This window comes from Callorhinus ursinus, unplaced genomic scaffold (genome assembly GCF_003265705.2).
Source record: "Callorhinus ursinus isolate GAN/ISIS: 27379988/994484 unplaced genomic scaffold, GSC_fseal_2.0 scaffold2, whole genome shotgun sequence".
NCBI classification, from domain to species: Eukaryota; Metazoa; Chordata; class Mammalia; order Carnivora; family Otariidae; genus Callorhinus; species Callorhinus ursinus.
Window position 1 is genome coordinate 9,800,671 of NW_027397064.1, and position 18,093 is coordinate 9,818,763.

The window sequence follows — 18,093 nt, forward strand, 5'->3', positions numbered from 1 at the left end:
CTCACTCATGAGTTCACAAGTGCACAGTGGAGTTTTCCAGGGCCCGCATGCCACATGACAGAAAAATCATTGTGATGCCAAGGGAGCAGGAGAAACTCACTGCTTCTCAGGCCAGGTGCAAAAAGAGATGTGCAAAACATAAAACAATGTTCTTCTCATTAATTAACTGCTTTTGGAAGACAACTAGTTTTTATTTAAAAATGGCATTTATGTTAACATGCAATGGGTTTGTTATATTTAAATGAATAAACACGTTTTTTAAGTATGTCAGTATTAATTTCTAATACAGTAATTTCTGATAGATACAAGCTACATAAACAAAAGCTCTTTGGGTATCTTCGGTAATTTTTTTAAAAGAGACCAAAATGTTTGAGAACTGTGAGTGCTGCCATACAAAAGCAGCCAGTTAGCCTTCTCTTCATTTTCCCAACTTCCAGGAACTGTACCAAAGAAGGTGTGTGCTGGGGGCTAGGGCAACGCACACGTAAAGCGCTGACAGGCTTCTTCAGATTTAAAAAAGGAATTATTTTAAGGAAGAAAGTGATTGCCTAATCTCTATTGTCACAAAAATGAGAAAAAAATATGCCTTTAAACTGTATCAACAATGTTTGCCACTCTAAAAAAAAAGAAAATTCTCCTTCCAGAGCAAAAACAGGAGAGAAGATCTGATTGAACCAGTAAGCCAGAAAATTTGGAGTTCTTCAGACTTGTCCTCCTCTTCAGTACTCAACACAATTCTGATGCGTCTATATAAAACCAAAAGTAAATCTGAATAGGAAAGTCTAACAAAAGTGAATTTAAATCCACATTAAGGCTGGATCACTTTTTAAACTAAGGATTTCGATTTTATAAGCACTCATTTAAAGTAAGTCAATAAGAGTTCTCATTTACTTACAAAGTTCAAGATTTACCCGGAAAAAAAAGTCTTTAAAATTATTTTAATAACAACTGTTTAATTTACTTATTTTTAGATGGAAAGCCTCGTAGGTTATTTCGGTAATGGCCTACAATTATATAGTATAACTTTGTACATATGAATTGTACAATCTAAAACACAGAAATTCAAAGACATTTCTTAAGCATTCCCTCCATGAAAAAAGGGCTGGAGAGAGACCCCCAAACTGTAGGTATTTCAAGGTATTTCAGCCCACATATCGAGACCTCTGCAGCATTCATTCAATATTAAGAGAAGAGGCATAATGTTCAAAAAGAGGCAGAGATTTCCCAGTCTTCTTGCTCATCAAAATAGTTAAGATAAACCACACACTGAGCTGGAGATGCAATGGGACAGCAAGGTTTTACCAAGTCTGGAACACTACACAGACTTTAAGATTGTGTAAAAACTCATGTAGTCACCACTGGAAAAGGTATTCAACACAAATAAAATGTTTGAAGAAACTGATGTTCACTTCTTTTAATACCAAAACTTTAAAAAAAAGTTTAATCATTGTAAGATAAAACTTTCCAAACACGTATTACATTTGTTTATGTAATTTTACCTTTTCTTGATGACACAGAGTCATAGTACCAGACTATTATCAGAACATGATGTAATACAGTGATGTCCTCTAGGCTGGCCTGGCTGCCCTTACCCTAAATGGTCGACAGGTTTTCAGGGTTTTTCTATCTCCTTCCAAACCATCACTTCTGAACTGCTAATATGCTAGGCTGGGAAATCAAATAATCAAAATTTCACATAAAAACAAACATATAGAGACCCTGTGACTTATGTGGGTTGCTCAAAGGCATTTAAAAAAGAATTATTCCAAGTTTCTCAGTTGTGTTCTGTATTGATGAGACTGCTAGATTACATCTCGATGAATGAGGCATTACTGTACATAAATATTTAAACAAGTTCATCTATTAACAAAAAGATCTAACTAAACATTAGTATCGTTGCCTTTTTAAACAAAGTATTCTATAACTTTAAGGTAACACTGGGTTCCAGTTTTTTTCCCCCAGAAATGAACATAAATAAATGTCCTATTTTAATAATATCAGTTTGTCCAAACAAAGGGGGGAAAAAAAAAACTGAGGTGCAATCATGTCACAGTTAATGCATGTCTGCTTCCAATACATTCAAAGACAGTATTTTTGTTTAAAAATCAATAGTTAAAATAGGACTTCTGCAGTCTGAGAATTCAAGATACTTAAAAAAATTTGTAAATACACATACATGCAAATTCTTCATATATACAAATTTTCACAAAATTAAGAAGTTGCAAAGAAATTAGAAGGATTACGGTGAATCTGACAAGCTACATTTAAATGCTTTACCACTGACATATTCCTGAATATAGCAGTCATCGTAGTTTTAATAAATTTTCTACATGGCCTTTTTTATAAAATTTTTTCTTTTAGACATAAAAGTTAGTCACTAGAAGTCTTCTGAAATTCTAATTTAAGAATTCAAGATGTTCTCAATTCACTACTCATATTTTAAGGCCACTTTGGTAAAGGCATTGCAGCAAGAACACAAAAACAATAGCATATTTTCTAATATTTATTTTTTTCACCTGCAAACTGTAGCAAAACATGATCAGCTTTATTATGCAGACAGGTATCCCTCTACATTTTTAAAGAATTTAGGTATGTATAAATAGAAGAGCTCTTTAGAAAGGAAAAATTCAAGAATGAATAAAACCTTCCAATTTTGACTTTGTAACTTTCCAGTAGCAATGGTTAAAATGATTTTAGGTCATTCATTCCAAGATATATGACAGCACCTTAAAAGTGGCTGATCTATTTCCCCAGTAACATTTCTCACACAACAATGTGTTAAAGTTACAAATACTGATATGCACAAATAGCTAATTTCTAAGAAAAATATGTACAGTACTGCAGCATAATGAATGTGGTATCTGCAATAACTTAATATTAGCCAATTTTTAATATACATGATACCGCTACCTTTTTCTGCCAATTCACAGGTTAAAAGTTGTTACCGGAGCCCTCTGTTTTGCACATATTACCTGGTGTTTAATACACAATGCAGGCTTTTTAAAGACTTCTCTTGTGTTTAAAGCTAAGATCAGTGAAACAAGACAACAGTGCAAGAGGCGGAGAGATGTAATGTGACCACGTAAAAGTTCGTTCCAGTAAAGTGTCTATATAAGGCTATAAGAAAGGATTGGTTGATGAGCTTCCTGTTGGAAATTGTCCTGTTGGTGCACCAGTCTGAAGGAAAACATAAGACAATAAATAGACAAGTAAGAGTGGTATATGTGTGAAAATATGAAAAGATTAAACTTTGATTAAATCTTATTTAACAAAACAGTATTCAGATTAGAAATTATTTTGTAATTATTAGCAATCCTATTTATTCATTAGTATTAGCAACTGATATAGTAAAACTATTAGGTGTCAGAAACTGTGTTATGGCCTTTAGTATCCATTATTTCATATAATTCTCCTAACAGAATCTAAGAAAACGCATTTATGATTCAAACCAAGTCTCCGACTCCAAGCCCTTTTCACACAGTTCACTAAATCTATAGCTTTTCATAAAGCATTATTTTGACAAGAAAATAGAAAAGTTTCATGCTATAAAATAGCTTATTTACTGTCAATGTTTTGATTTGCAACTGATTAATGTGTGTGTGTGCATGTGTGTGCGTCTAAGTCAAAAAAGGATCATGTGTGACAGCTGCCTCAATCTGTAAGATTTTATACTGTCACATCAGTAGAATAGCAAACAGTATCTAGGAGAGTCACATCTTGCTTTTCCCAATTTGAAAATAAACACGTAACAACTTATAAAGTGTTTAAAACTGCATCTCACTTACCATAAAAGGATTACTAGATACTCCAGCAGCTGCAACTTGACCAAAAGGGGTTACCACTGGCTTTGTTTGTCCAAATGCTGCAAAACCTGCACCTTGTTAAAATAGAACCACCAATTATAACCCATACCTTTCAGAGACAATTTCAGAGAAATTTCTACCAGAGCAACAATAATAAAGTATCAATGTTTAATTGTTGAGTCTCATGCTCTTTCAAATACCAGAGACAAACTTCCTGTGGCACATGTAACAGAGCTTTCATACAGCTTCTCAGAAATGGTTACTTCTGATTTGTCTCAGCTACATAAGCTGCTGACATTTGAATTAACAGATGATTTGTGACTACCTGAGATGGACTGTGAGTAAAACACAGTGGTTTCATGTGAACAGCACAATATTTGTTAGGAAATATTTTATCATATGGCTCTGGCATGGACCTTATTTCCAAATTTTTATCTAACCACAGACACTAAAAATACATATACAATTATAATTTAAGAATAATCTTCAAATCTATGGACTTTCAAACTTTACCAAATAAGCTTATTGGGTAAAAAAAATCCCTGGCCTCTAGAACAAGTAACAAACTCTGACCACAATACAGTTACCTATTTGGAAAATTAGTCTATGTCTCCAACATAAATAAATAACTTACACAAAACAGCAGATCCACAACACCTTTCTGATGCAAAACAAAAATACTCAAAGTCTACAAAGTTTTGTTTTAAAATCAAGAGCCATATTAAAACATACAAGAGAAATTAATAAGAAAGAGAGTTGGGGGGGCCTGGATGGCTCAGCTGGTTAAGTATCCGACTCTTGATTTCAGCTCAGGTCGTAATCTCATGGGTCTGAGATCAAGCACCGCCTTGGGCTCCGCTCTTAGCGGAGAGTCCGCTTCAAGATTCTCTCCCTCTGCCCCTCCCCCAACTCATGCACAGGCTCTGTCTCTCTCTAAAATAATTAAATAAATCTAAAAAAAAAAAAAAAAAAGAAAAAAGACAAGACACGGGAGATTCTAAGAAGGGGTATTCTTTAGTCTCTCATTTCTCCTAAATCTATAACCTGGTCCCAAAAACTTAGCAAATCATTCAGTTTTCTAAGGCCCAAATCAATGAAGACGTTTATATTTCTGTAGTAAACGTTTAGCAGACAGTGCCACATCATTCTCTGCACAAGCCTTTATGTCCAAACATACAAGATTATGATACATAAAGGATATCTGAAGTGGACTTACGGCTAGCCAAGTGTTAGATCTTACCATTGGGCTGTTGAGAGAAAGCTGTCTGTTGAGGGAAAGCTGCTTGGGCTGGGAAGGCAGGCTGCTGGAAGCTGCCGCTGAAGCTGGTGGGAAGACTATAGGAAGCGGGAGTCCCGAAGCCCGCGGGCATGCTCATGGAGGCGGTGCCAAAGGTCGCGGCTGACAGGAAAAAGCAAGGGCTGATCACTGACACACAAAGGAGCAGGCTCTGCTCCTCATACCACACTACAGATTGATTTCATTTGAAAACATTAAGTTGTACACCAAAGGCATTTTAAATTCCAAAACGCTAACAAAGTTAGTAATAAGTTTTAACATTATACAGTTTAACACAATCTATAAAATGTTGTTCTCCTGAAACCCAATGACCAGAATGACACTAATAAAGCTATCATTTGAAATCACAAGAAAACTCAAAGTAATTAAAAGCCTAAACAGCAGTCAAATTTAAAGCCCATCATCATGCAAGTCACATGTATACTAATATACATTTCTGCTTTTAGTTTTGTTTTGCTATATACAGTAAAATAGCCAAAAATTGAATTTTATCCACTGAATTGTCTGTTATAATGTAGTATGTTCCTGACAAAAAAATTTTACAACTTCTAAAAAATAGTTCATTGAAGATAACAAGACTTATAGGAGAAACAGAGTTAGAAGCAGGCCTCTCAAAACCTATACAGCTTTGTAACCAGAGCCCAAAGGGGGGGTGGAGGGGGATGGCTTTCCCTAATAAAACCACTAACATATTAAAAAAGAACATGTGACGTTCTCAATACGTCAATTCCAAAACAAATACATGGACCACCATATCCTGTTTGAAAGATAAAGAGACTGCTCTGGATAAGGGGTTTAAGGTTAGGACTCCTGAGTTATAGATTAGGGCAAATGCATAAAGATTGAAAAGGTAGTGAAATAAGCATTCTTAGAAAAGATGGATGTAGGGTGAATTACTGCTGTGATCTAGACTGCACTGAAATCAGCGTGTTAATAACAACCACTACCCATGTGGTATGCTGCCATCATTCGCCCACTTATGGATTACTTATAACCTAATCTGCATTACAGAAATTTATGTAGTAGGGGCGCCTGGGTGGCTCAGTAGGTTAGGTGTCCGACTCCTGATTTTGGCTCAGGTCATGATCTCAGGGTTGTGAGGTCGAGCCCCACATTGGGCTTTGGGCTCTGCACAGGGCCTGCTTAAGATTCTCTCTCCCTCCTCCCCGCCGCCACCCGGCCTCTCTCTCTCTTAAAAAAAATTTAAAAAGAAATGCATGTAGTAGCAAAACAGTTTACTACTTACTGCTAGTGAAGATTAAAAACAGAACCTTCTGAATGTACGTTCTAGAAAAAGTCTTGGTAAAGTAAGAGCCAATAATGGTGCTTTTAAGGAATACTAGCAATTACAACAGTGAAATATTGTTGGCATGATGCTATCAAAAACATGGTAATTCAGTGAATTTGATTTAAAAAAAATTTAATTTACCAACTTACTCTCTGACTTAAGGCACAGGAATTCATCCTAAAAGTGTGACACAGATTATATTTTATTAAAAAAAAAAAAAACCCTGGAAGTCATATTATAGATACTGCCCAAAGTAATCTTATAATCCTATTGTTTACAACAATGCAATTTTTCTCATTGAACCTAATCAGAATGCCGAATTTTTTGAAATTACAATTGATGAGAAAACAGGAGAAACAAAAGCCACTAGGAAGCAAGTGAATTAAAGAATAATAAGCACACTGCAAGGGAAACAGAAGGGTTTCATAACAGACAACAAAGCACTGACAAACTTTGACAAATCACTTTTTAAGAAAGCACTAAAAAGCGAAACTTGTATACAGTTAGGCAAAACCAAACTCCCATGGAATAATGTGGTAAGATGGTTTGGTTTATCAAAAAGGTGTGAAAGTACTATGAATTCAAACTCAAGAAAAATAATCAAAAAAGCTATTAACATTCTAATGTGACCACAGAGGTAAGTGATAATGTTTTTCAGCATTAGAACACAAATCACCACAATTTTCATATGTAACTTTAAATATAATGTAATCCCAATGCCACACATCCATGCCCACTCCATTATAAAACATGGAAAAAACTTAATTCCACATGCAGGGATCCAGAACACTAGCAGAAGCTTCCACAAGCAGGTAGACAAATTGCCACACAAATCTAGGTATTAGTTGTGGCCACCTACCAAAATGAGCGTGAGGAAACACTTGAGAATGCATTGCTCCAGAAAGGCCTTATGGAAAGCCATAAAGAGACCAATGTCAATTAACTTATGGATAACTATTCAAAATAAAAGTAAACTTGTTTAATTAAAAAGTCCTAAAATTAGAATACACTGTTACAAAGTGGGTAGCATAAGAATACATAATAAAAACATATCCACAAAGTCTTTTAATTTCAACCACATTGATGACACTAGTATTTAACCTGTTTGAAATAAAGGGGAAATCAGAATAATAAATACCAGAGAAATACCAAATGAAAAAAAAATTTATGAAACCCATTTTTAAATAAACACTAACATTTTTTTTTTCATGTCAAGATACAGCTATGTCCATAAAAAGACTTCGTAGGCCTCAGGAGTTACACCCAAGCTATTCATAGGATTATCTAAAATGACCTAGAATCTACCTTTCGCATCTGAAAAGTCAAATCTTGCGGAGAGCACCTGAATGATGTTTGATTGTTTATAATTCTGCACTAACTAGAAATTCATAAAGATAACTCAAGTGAACTAATGAAGTATGATGAGGGGAAAATTATTCAGTGTAGATCATTAGAAAGGTGAGCAAAACTTGCAGTTTACAATGTAATGGCTGAAAAGAGAAGAGAAGAGAAAAATGTATCCTGTGTAAATCTTACCGGGCATAAATGAGGTCAGAGAGGTTACACATAAATACGTGTAATGAACAGAAAACAAATTTAGGTTTGTAAGTACCAGAAATTTTTTGTTTGTTTTAACTATCTGGAGTGGAAATGTTTCTAAAATGTATGTCCATGCCTTTTAAATTAGCATACTTAACAAATTAAATGTGGAAAAACAGAACGATTGAGAGATTAGAGTGGTTAGGAGTCTTGGTTCTGTCATTTTCTAAGCACAGAAGGTTATTTAACTTCTAGAAGCTTCCATTTCCTCATTTGCAAACAGGAGGCAGAGGGAGGGATAACAGTACCTACTTGACAAAGCTGCCATGAAGATAAATTTAATAAATTTTTAAAAAGTGCTGTAAATATTCAATGGATATATTTTCCTTGCTAATAACTTTAAAAGATGTGTACTTAAGAGATATATCAGCACTGTGTTCGAATTCAACAAAAGGGTTAATTGAGAAGGAAGGGTTTTATAATAAATAAGTTAGGTCACTAGGTCACTCTATGTTTATCTCCTTCTTAAAATCCTTAAGTCTCTTGAGAAGTCCTGCACTAAGAGTTGAATTGTTTATACCAGCGTTTCCCATATACGTCTGGCCCTCTTCCATGGAGTATTTGATAACATCTCAAGAGTCATGCTCTACAAAATACACTTTGGTACAAACTGACCTTTAGTCAACAGTGACTGTGAACCAATATGAACTGCCATAACCTCAGTCTGCGACAATGATGCTCTTGCCCTCTTAAGCTCTAGTCCTGGACCGCTATAAAACTTTTTTAGACTTAACAGCTTTTTGAGATATAATCCACATTATCACACTATTTGTCCAATTAAGTGTAGAATTTAATGCTTTTTAGTATCTTCCCAGGGTTGATGGGCGCCTGGGTGGCTCAGTTGGTTGAGCGACTGCCTTCGGCTCAGGTCATGATCCTGGAGTCCCGGGATCAAGTCCCGCATCGGGCTCCCTGCTCAGCGGGGAGTCTGCTTCTCCCTCTGACCCTCTTCCCTCTCGTGCTGTCTCTCATTCTCTCTCTCTCTCAAATAAATAAATAAAATCTTAAAAAAAAAAAATATCTTCCCAGGGTTGTAAAACCATCATCACAGTAGAACATTTTCATCTCCTCCACCCCAGACCCCCGCCCCAAGAAATTCCATACCTATCAGCTGTCACCCTCCCTCTAACCTCCCCTCCCTTTCCGTCTCTACAGATGTGCCCATTCTGGACATACCACATTACAAATGGAATCACAGGTTATACGTTACTCTGTGACTAGCATCCTTTAGCCTAATATTTCCAAGGTTCATCCATGTTGTAGCATGCGTCAGGACTTCATAATGGTTTATTATCAAACAAATTTCCATTGTATGATTATAACACATTTAGTTTATCCATTCAACAGTTGATGGACATTTTGAGTTGTTTCCACTTTTTGGCTATTATGAATAATGCTACTATGAACATGTGTGTACCAGTTTCTATGTGGATGTACATTTTCATTTCTCTTAGGTTATATTCTTAATGAGTGGAATGAGTGGAAAGAGGAAACAGTGCTGGTTTAGAAGTGTTCTGGGTACAAATATAAGATTAGTCACTAATCAATTCTGAAAGTTTAAGGCAAACCCATCAAATCGGTCTCCACCTAGGTAATAAAACTAGGAGGCTGGTCTAGATGCTACTATTATTCTTTCACCTCTACATTTCTATTAAGTTTATCTCCTTGGGGGTGAAGAAAATCTTTTACATCGTTCATTCATTAAAATGAAGTTAGGGAAATAAAGACTATTCATTCCATAGCAAAGGACAGAATTATAAGAGAATTTCATAATAACTGAAAACTGTATTAACTGTTAGGATTTAAGGCCTCAAAAGCTCTGTAAGAAAGAATGCTATTATAGAATCCTGAAATGAAAAAGGTCTTAGGCCATATTAGCTAATATCCTAACGAAGATTTCTATGTAACATGGTGAAAGAAAATTAAAGCCCCAAAGCTTTATAAATGCAGAAGAAAAATGATTATTAAAATGTGTATTTTAAGAAACCTATCAGTAAAACATTTCAAATTTGCCAAGAACTACTACACAATAACCTCCTTCAAAAGCTACCTCAAATGGAATTTAACAAAATATCTGAAAGCAACAAAAAATATTTCCTAAAGAACTAATATTAATTTTGACATTGGAAATTTCTAAGCATAGTATATTTATCAAGATACTATTCATATTTCAACTTCAATAGAAACATAAGTAGTTAACATTTACTTTTAATCATTTCTGTAACAAGGTGATCAATGTGATAAAGCGGTTTATAATGGGAAAAATTTTTTACCTTGAAATAAGAATTTGTGGACACAATTTACCTTTCAATTGTGCTTAGCCTAATACTAAAGATCACCTTATAACATCTGAACATACATCATACCTTTTACATTCTTGTACATCCTATGTAGATCCTTAACTTTAAAGGACTTTCATACTCTACATAAAATAAGCAAAAAAAGCCCTAATGACAAACCTCCAAACAAAATTTGGAGGTACAGTCATGAAAGGAAAATAATGGGAAAGATTTACCAACCATCTAGGATAATGCAAAGACCACGCACAGTGATTTGTATCATCTAAGTTCTCACAAAAACCCTGCCAGTTGGAGAATATTGTTCACATTCTACAGAAAAGGCTGACAATAAGGCTCAGAGAAGTTAGATCAATACAAGCTTAGTCAAGGTACAATCTAAGTTTCCACCCTTCAGTTGTCAAATGGGGTTACAAAGGCTATAAAAATTGTGACAGTATCTTGCAAACAATTTTAAACACTCAACAAATGTTAGTACATCTTCCTAACATCTTTACTCTACTCTACTCATATACAATTAACATTTAAATTAGGATCACCTAGCATGTAAATACTAAATCAGGATCTGAACACAAGTGTGGCTGTACCCAAAACAAATTCACTTAACTTTTCTGAGCTTCATTTCCCTCAGCTGTCAACCTGTATTTGATGAGAGTTAAGAGGACTAAATAAGACAATGTACAGAATCCTATGTGCCCAGAGACATCTTACATATTCATTCCACCAAGTCAAAATAATGTGCTAAGAAATAGAAACATTACATATATCGTAACTGATGAGTATTTCCATCCAAAACACAAAAGAAATTAAATCACTGATTAGGTATACCTGAATTAAAACAAAAACAAACTTTTTTAAAAAATTATGTGAAATTAAAAGTACTTATTAAACATCTATTACACGAGATACCAACAAATTATGACTGAAGAAACTCCTACTACAATTCCTAATCTTGCCAATGACACGGATTTGCTAATAATTACCAATTCTTATGGCACGAATTATGTTACAAGCACCTTACTCTTTCAAGATTTCCCATCAATACGTGCTATATGCTTAAAGCTTTCGTTCTAAAATCACTGAGACACGTACACAAAACAAAGCTGGCCAACTTTAAACCTAATGGGTCTCAAGCTATACCACATATACTTGTGGACACCCCAAGACACTGGCAAACAGTCCTGGTGTTCAGGGTGATAGGACAACAATCAAAGAGGCTCAATACGAAAACTATGTGGCTGGCTTGTAGCATGAACCAAAAAGAAAAAAAGGGAAGGGATAAAGAGAATGAAAAAATTATCAAGAGAAAATATTCAAATATTATATCCCAAATCAAATCAGGTTTATACAACTTAAAAAATGTGAATGCCCTAAAAGAAAGCAGTAGAAAAGACCTAATTGCTAAGACCTCATGTAACAAAGCTAATGCGTTTTTCGCCATCTCATGAGGAGGAAAACACAAACAAAAACTTCTCATAAATTTTTCCTATTAAGCTTCAATGAGTAATAACCAGTAATTCCAAAACCAGACCACCAAATGAGTCAGAATTACTGTATTCAAAAGTCCCATCTTGGTCACAAAGTGGCTGCATGGCTCTAAGAAGTCTCGCCTCCATGCTTGGGCTGCCTCACCTGAAGAACGAAAGCTGTGACTGAGCCGTGGGGAACACTAGAGAACTGCTAGGGTCCCTCTCAAATATGAAAGTCCAGGATTTTATAAACTTTCAGCTAGTGTACACTTTACAGACAAGCTCTTCCATCCACTTCCCATTCACTACAGTAAGAAAGAAGAACTTTATTTTCTGATGTTTTTCCCATGGTGTCTTTGCAATAAACAGACAGCTTTTCCAAAGTTTTCTGTTCTATAATCTATATTTATTTCCTACCTGTTGCTCCTCTGGCATTGGTCTGAAATGGATTTGTAGAAGATGCCACAGAAGGACCAGCAGCAGCAACAAATGGATTTGTGGAAGGCGTAGCTTTAAAAAATTACAAAAATACACTATAAAATCCTAATATATTTGTATTCAATTATTAAAAATATTTATTCATACATTTATGAAGATAGAAAATTAGAGCTTTCTGATAAAATAATGTTGCTTTCATAGCCTTCCAGTATTCCTAAGAAAATGCAATACAATACACACAAGCTCTTTATAAAAACCAGTCTATGTACCAGAAACACTACCTCCAAAGGGAGCAGGCACACTTGAAGAAGCAGGCTGTGTCTGTGCCGAAGCACCCACTGGCACTGTTCCAAAAACACTGCTGAAAACAAAAACAGAAAGAGTTCTTTTTATTTTTTTAAAGCAAGGGTAATCAGTCTACAGGGTGGCCATAAAATGTGGAAACAGGTAATACTGAACATACCATGTATCACAGCAGTTCTTAAACTTTACATCTCAGGACTCATTTACATTTTGAAAAGTTACTGAGAACCCCAAAGAGTCTTTGTGTAGATGTGCTGTATATTAATAATATGTATAGTACAGAAATCAAAACAGAAATTTTTAAAAATTTCATTCTTTTAAAATTAACCATAAAGCTATTACATGCTCACATAGTAGCATTTTTATGATAAAAAATTATTTTCTAAAACCAAAGGAACTTAAGAGCCACAATGGTATTTTTGCAAATCCCTTCAATGGCTGCCTTAATAGAAGATTGTCCTGTTGTGATACGCTGTTTAAAGTTTAAGAAGAAAAACTGCGCTCATAGACACCTAGCTGAACAAACCAGGAGAATGTGATGAGATTGAGCACATTCAGGGTGGTATGGCCATAGACATAGGAGAATCTGAATAGCTTTTTCAGGTAACTGTGAATACTTTCCTTGGTATCATACCCAAAATGACAGTGATAGTTTACCAACGGTTAGCTGCAAAATGGAATCTGAAATCATATCAATGAACTCCTTTGCACTCTACTGAAGTAACACCTACTAACCTATCTTGCACTTCAAATGAATCTTTTACCAATTTTGTATCATTTGGAAAATATCTGATGCAAATCTAAATGCCAACAATTTCCTTATGTAAAAATCAAAAACTTACATTCATTAATATCACCACTCATCAAAAAGTAATGTGAAGCTGTCAAGTTCATGATGGAGTCAATAAATTTTCTAAAATTCTAGTATTTGCTTGGAAGTATGAATTTTATCAGTTATTTTCCTTAAAGTGACAGACTTAAATATTTCATTTTTGAGGGGCGCCTGGGTGGCTCAGATGGTTAAGCGTCTGCCTTTGGCTCAGGTCATGATCCCAGGGTCCTGGGATCAAGTCCCGCACTGGGCTCCCTGCTAGGCGGGGAGCTTGCTTCTCCCTCTGCCTCTGCCTCTCTCTCTCTCTGACTTTCATAAATAAATAAAACATTTAAAAAAATTTCATTTTTGAGAAAATGTCTGCCAAATATCCAAATCTGAATAACCATGGTGTATCAGTCTTACTTTTAAGGAAAACCAGTGTTCCATAAAATAACCAGTATTCCATAAAACAACGGATATATCCATTATCATATGTGGCTGGTTCATTCCACAACTCAAACAACCACACAAGCTTGACTGTCCGCAAGTCACCCACCATACTTCAATATGCAGCAGAAACTACTTGATACATACCTTACTTGAATACATAGAAAGTCAGGACATTATTTAAGGATCAATATTTAATAAAATTAGATTTTTTAAAAAGATTTATTTTAGAGAGAGAATGGGGGGGCAGAGAGAGAGAGAGAGATCTCAAGCCGACTCCCCACCGAGCTCAGAGCCCAACATGGGGCTCCATCCCACCCATGAGATCATGACCCAAGCTAAAACCAAGAGTCGGACGTTTAACCGACTGAGCCGCCCAGGCCCCTCAGTAAAATTAATTTTTTTATACGGTTTCATCAAGAATATTTGTAAGAATATATAAATAAGTCATAGGGAAGGTATGTACAGCACGGTGACCACAGTCAATAATATTATAGTGCATACTTGAAAGTTATAAAGAGAGTAAATCCTGAAAGTGAGCTCTGTATGGGGACGGATAGTAACTACATTTACATGATCATTTCACAATATACACAAACTTCAAATCATTATGTTGTACACCTGAAGTCAATGTTATATACCAATTATACCTCATTTAAAAAAATTAAAAAGGAATATTCATAAGAAAAACTAAAGACTATTCACAAGTAAAACTGAAATGTGTGGTGGTAAGAAATACAATGACTATTAGATGACTACTAGTACAGTTTGGTGTCGTGGTCTTAATTTGTGCTAAAGTGCTGGCAAGTTTTTACTTGTCACCATTTCTGCACCATCAATACAAATGTCAAATACTAAAAACACAAATAACCTGTCAGAATTATTATGACTATCATTTTAACTTCAAAGACCCCTTGAAAGGGTCTCAGGTACCCCAAATGTTCCATGGACCACACTTTGTGAACCACTAATACACTGTAATATAATATCAATAAACCATTTGTTATGTATACCTATGTTTCCAGACTTTATGGTCACCTTGCTATAGATCACTATTATATATGTCTAACACAGACAATCTTAATGAAACAAGATATATATAAATACTCTAAACTTTATTCTTTGGATTCAATTTTTCCTTTTTGGCATATAGAAAATTAACTACTGGAGAGTCCAAGTAGTTAGTGTTACAATCCTCCCATTTCTCTCTAGAAAAGATGCTAAAGGGAAACAAAAAGCTACTCAGATAACAGAAGAAAAAAGAGACAAGTCTGTAGGATGGAAAACAAAGAGATGGATAAAGCACTGTATGGTAAGTCACCTATACTTCTGCATCTGTTTGCTTCAGAAATGTAGAAGTTACAACTATAAGAGTTTTTAAAGATCTACTGCTGTTATAATGTGTTAAGACTTCCTGCTGCCGGGCGCCTGGGTGACTCAGTCGTTAAGCGTCTGCCTTTGGCTCAGGTCATGATCCCAGGGTCCTGAGATCAAGTCCCATATCGGGCTCCCTGCTCTGCAGGAAGTCTGCTTCTCCCTCTCCCACTCCCCCTGCTTGTGTTCCTGCTCTCGCTATCTCTCTGTCAAATAAATAAAATGTTAAAAAAAAAAAAAAAAGACTTCACACCGCCAAGAATTCCCTCACATCAGATATATTTGAACACAGTTAAGGACATGTCTGTGTTAATACTAGTAGGACACTGACAAGATACAGAATTGGGTCCTGGGTTCTCTTGCAAACATTTCTAAAAATGTTTATTTACAGCTAAAGCTACAACATGTTACTTACAGTGTTTAGTCTTCATGACTAAAACCTGTACCTTAAAAGTATATAATCTGCTAAATGGAGTCTCTGCTCAGTATAATTAAATCTGTATATAACCCCTCACTCTGAGATGTGTACATACTCTCAATTACACTTTAGTGTTCAAGGAAGAAAAGTAACAAAACCTTTGATTAAATAAAAACTCAAGGATATTTTAATTAACAAATTAAACTCAAGTTTCTGCAAACTACGAAAATATTTAAGAATTTAAAAAATATGTCCCCAGTCATTATTTAACGTTATTATTCAGAGTTGAAAAAAAAATGCAACATGAAGCAGGAACATTGACTGAGACAAGGTACCTGCTAGCATTACTTGTGGAAGTATATGCGTTACTGGAAGTGGCTGCAGAGCTGAAAACGCTGTCTAGTTCTGCCAGGGCTGCATATTTGTCTGAGGATGCACTTGACTGACTGGGAACTGAAACCACAGAACCAACAGGAGCTTTACCTGCGGTCCCAAAGCCACTCCCCTGATCACCACCTATAAACAAACAAAAACAAATTACACTCACTGAAAACTTAGTTATGCTTTCAATTTATCAACCACATTTGCCACAAAACGTGTAAATTTAAAACCGATTTAAAGCTAAGTAAATAAATGGACAGGACTCTACAGTCTTATGTAATAAACTACCTAGAAACCATAGGACAAGATTAGTTGCTACAGGTACCACTGTGGTAGAGACAAAATACTGTTTCTGTAACAAAAACGAACACTCTGTACCAATAACATGTCTAGCTTATGTATAAAGAACATATTCTCAAAGTGCTACATTAACATCTCCAGAACAGGTTATTCTCATTCGAGTGAACATACAAATTCATAAAATGCTACACCCAATGTGAACCCATTAACAGTATCATTTTCCCAGGGTTGTCCATAAAAAATTAGACAGTAGTAAGAGGAGACATTTACACAGCACTTATCATGTGCCAGGCACTGTTCTAAATGACTGAGATACAATAACACATATGAGTTCAACGCTATTACTACCCTCATTTTGGAGCTGAGAAAGCAGGGTCAGAGATCAGGATGCAGACTCCAGTCCAAAAGCAGACCTCTGCTGTTCTCTACCACACTATGCATTCTGAGAGGCAAAATACTGGCCTTAAGATCAAAACCAGGTATAAAAATATACTGTAAAAATAATGGGTTTGGTTTTTTTTAAAATACCAAATTAATAGTAAAAATAGTTCAAACAAACATATTACAAAAACCACCATATAACCCTCCAATCAAAACTATTAATAGGATTTGTTGGACCTCTATGGCCTTCCAACAGTGAAGCATGCTAAGACAAAATTAAATTTTGTCAATTACTTTCTTTTAAAATTAGAAGTCTACAAATAGTTTCTAGGCCTTCCAAAAGGCCTATTATTGGATTATTTCACATTCAAAATATGGCAAATAGTCATGAACCTTTAGTATAGAGAAAATTTCTTCCCAACTATGAAAACCATAACGACCTTCAACTGTAATAAATGCAACCAAATTTAGAGGACTGTTTAATATACAAATTTGTTATTTATTTTGTTTAAACTTTAATACCTTGCCCAGCACTGAAGATATTGTCTAAATTAGCAAGTGCTGCATATTTGTCTGTAGTCTGTAGACCAGCTTTGTTCGTTGAAACTTTACTAATAGCTGATGCTGTTTGATGACTCTGGGAAGTATTGAAGGTTCCAAAATCAGCACTGGAGGATTTGGGGAAGTTATCAAAATGAGCAAAATTAGCATTTACTGATCCAGCACTTCCACCTGTAACAGAATAAACAAAACACTTGAAATTTCTAGACTTCTCCTAAAATCCTTTGATAGATTATATGATTTCTTCCTTAATTAAGTGTTCTATAAGCAATCCTACTGGCAAATGGCATTTAATTTTAATCATCTACATAGAACTTTTTATAATTTGGGAAACTACATTTTCAAAGGCCCTGGCAACACGTAGGGTAGCAAGTTACTATATGGAATTATCTACCCTCAAGTAAAGACTATAATTCACAGAAGAGTAACTCCTTGCTACCGGGTTTGAGACTCAGTTATTTTATAAACTATTCAGCTATCTATATACTATCACCTTTTATTAGTTCTCCCTAAATGGACTCCATAAGCAAGACGCAAAGTATACTATAAGCTCTTGTAGCTCCAAAAGAGACATGGTTGAAACAAATCCCAGGGTAGAGATTTAAAATGTTTAAGATGTACCATTTTGATCCACAATATCTTAAAAAGTGGTCTTTGAGCTTTAGGCTTATTTTTGTACTTAAAGAGCTAATATTTAATTCCACATAATAATTTAATGTACATATAATATCATGAGTGTCCTCAGTAAAATCATGCCCTATTATACAGTTCAAGGAATAAAAGTTATAGTGCACAATGTATAATCTAAATATCATATCAATTTTTTAATTTATAGATTACAATTCACCTAATGGTCACTACTGTATATATTCTGCTAAGATTTTAAAGACTGTTCTATACACTAGAAAGTTCCTATCTTTTGT

The 18,093-nt window shown here is 35.0% G+C and overlaps 1 protein-coding gene across 11 annotated transcripts in view; it reads right to left on the bottom strand.

Annotated features, from left to right (window-relative positions):
- Positions 1 to 2,490: 2,490 nt before the first annotated feature.
- The window catches only part of AGFG1 (ArfGAP with FG repeats 1), a 73,227-nt gene continuing 57,624 nt past the window's right edge, over positions 2,491 to 18,093 (bottom strand). For 4 of the 11 annotated variants that reach the window (XM_073877703.1, XM_073877680.1, XM_025890437.2 and 1 more), the window contains 8 exons: positions 17,132 to 17,341; positions 15,883 to 16,063; positions 12,473 to 12,552; positions 12,171 to 12,263; positions 7,248 to 7,295; positions 5,044 to 5,202; positions 3,786 to 3,877; positions 2,491 to 3,177 (listed from right to left, as the gene is read on the bottom strand). In XM_073877703.1, coding sequence (XP_073733804.1) covers positions 3,118 to 3,177; positions 3,786 to 3,877; positions 5,044 to 5,202; positions 7,248 to 7,295; positions 12,171 to 12,263; positions 12,473 to 12,552; positions 15,883 to 16,063; positions 17,132 to 17,341 — 923 coding nt within the window. In that variant the 3' untranslated portion in view covers positions 2,491 to 3,117. The remainder of the gene's footprint in view (positions 3,178 to 3,785; positions 3,878 to 5,043; positions 5,203 to 7,247; positions 7,296 to 12,170; positions 12,264 to 12,472; positions 12,553 to 15,882; positions 16,064 to 17,131; positions 17,342 to 18,093) is intronic. The other 7 variants (XM_073877712.1, XM_025890423.2, XM_025890452.2 and 4 more) reach the window with 4 other exon arrangements.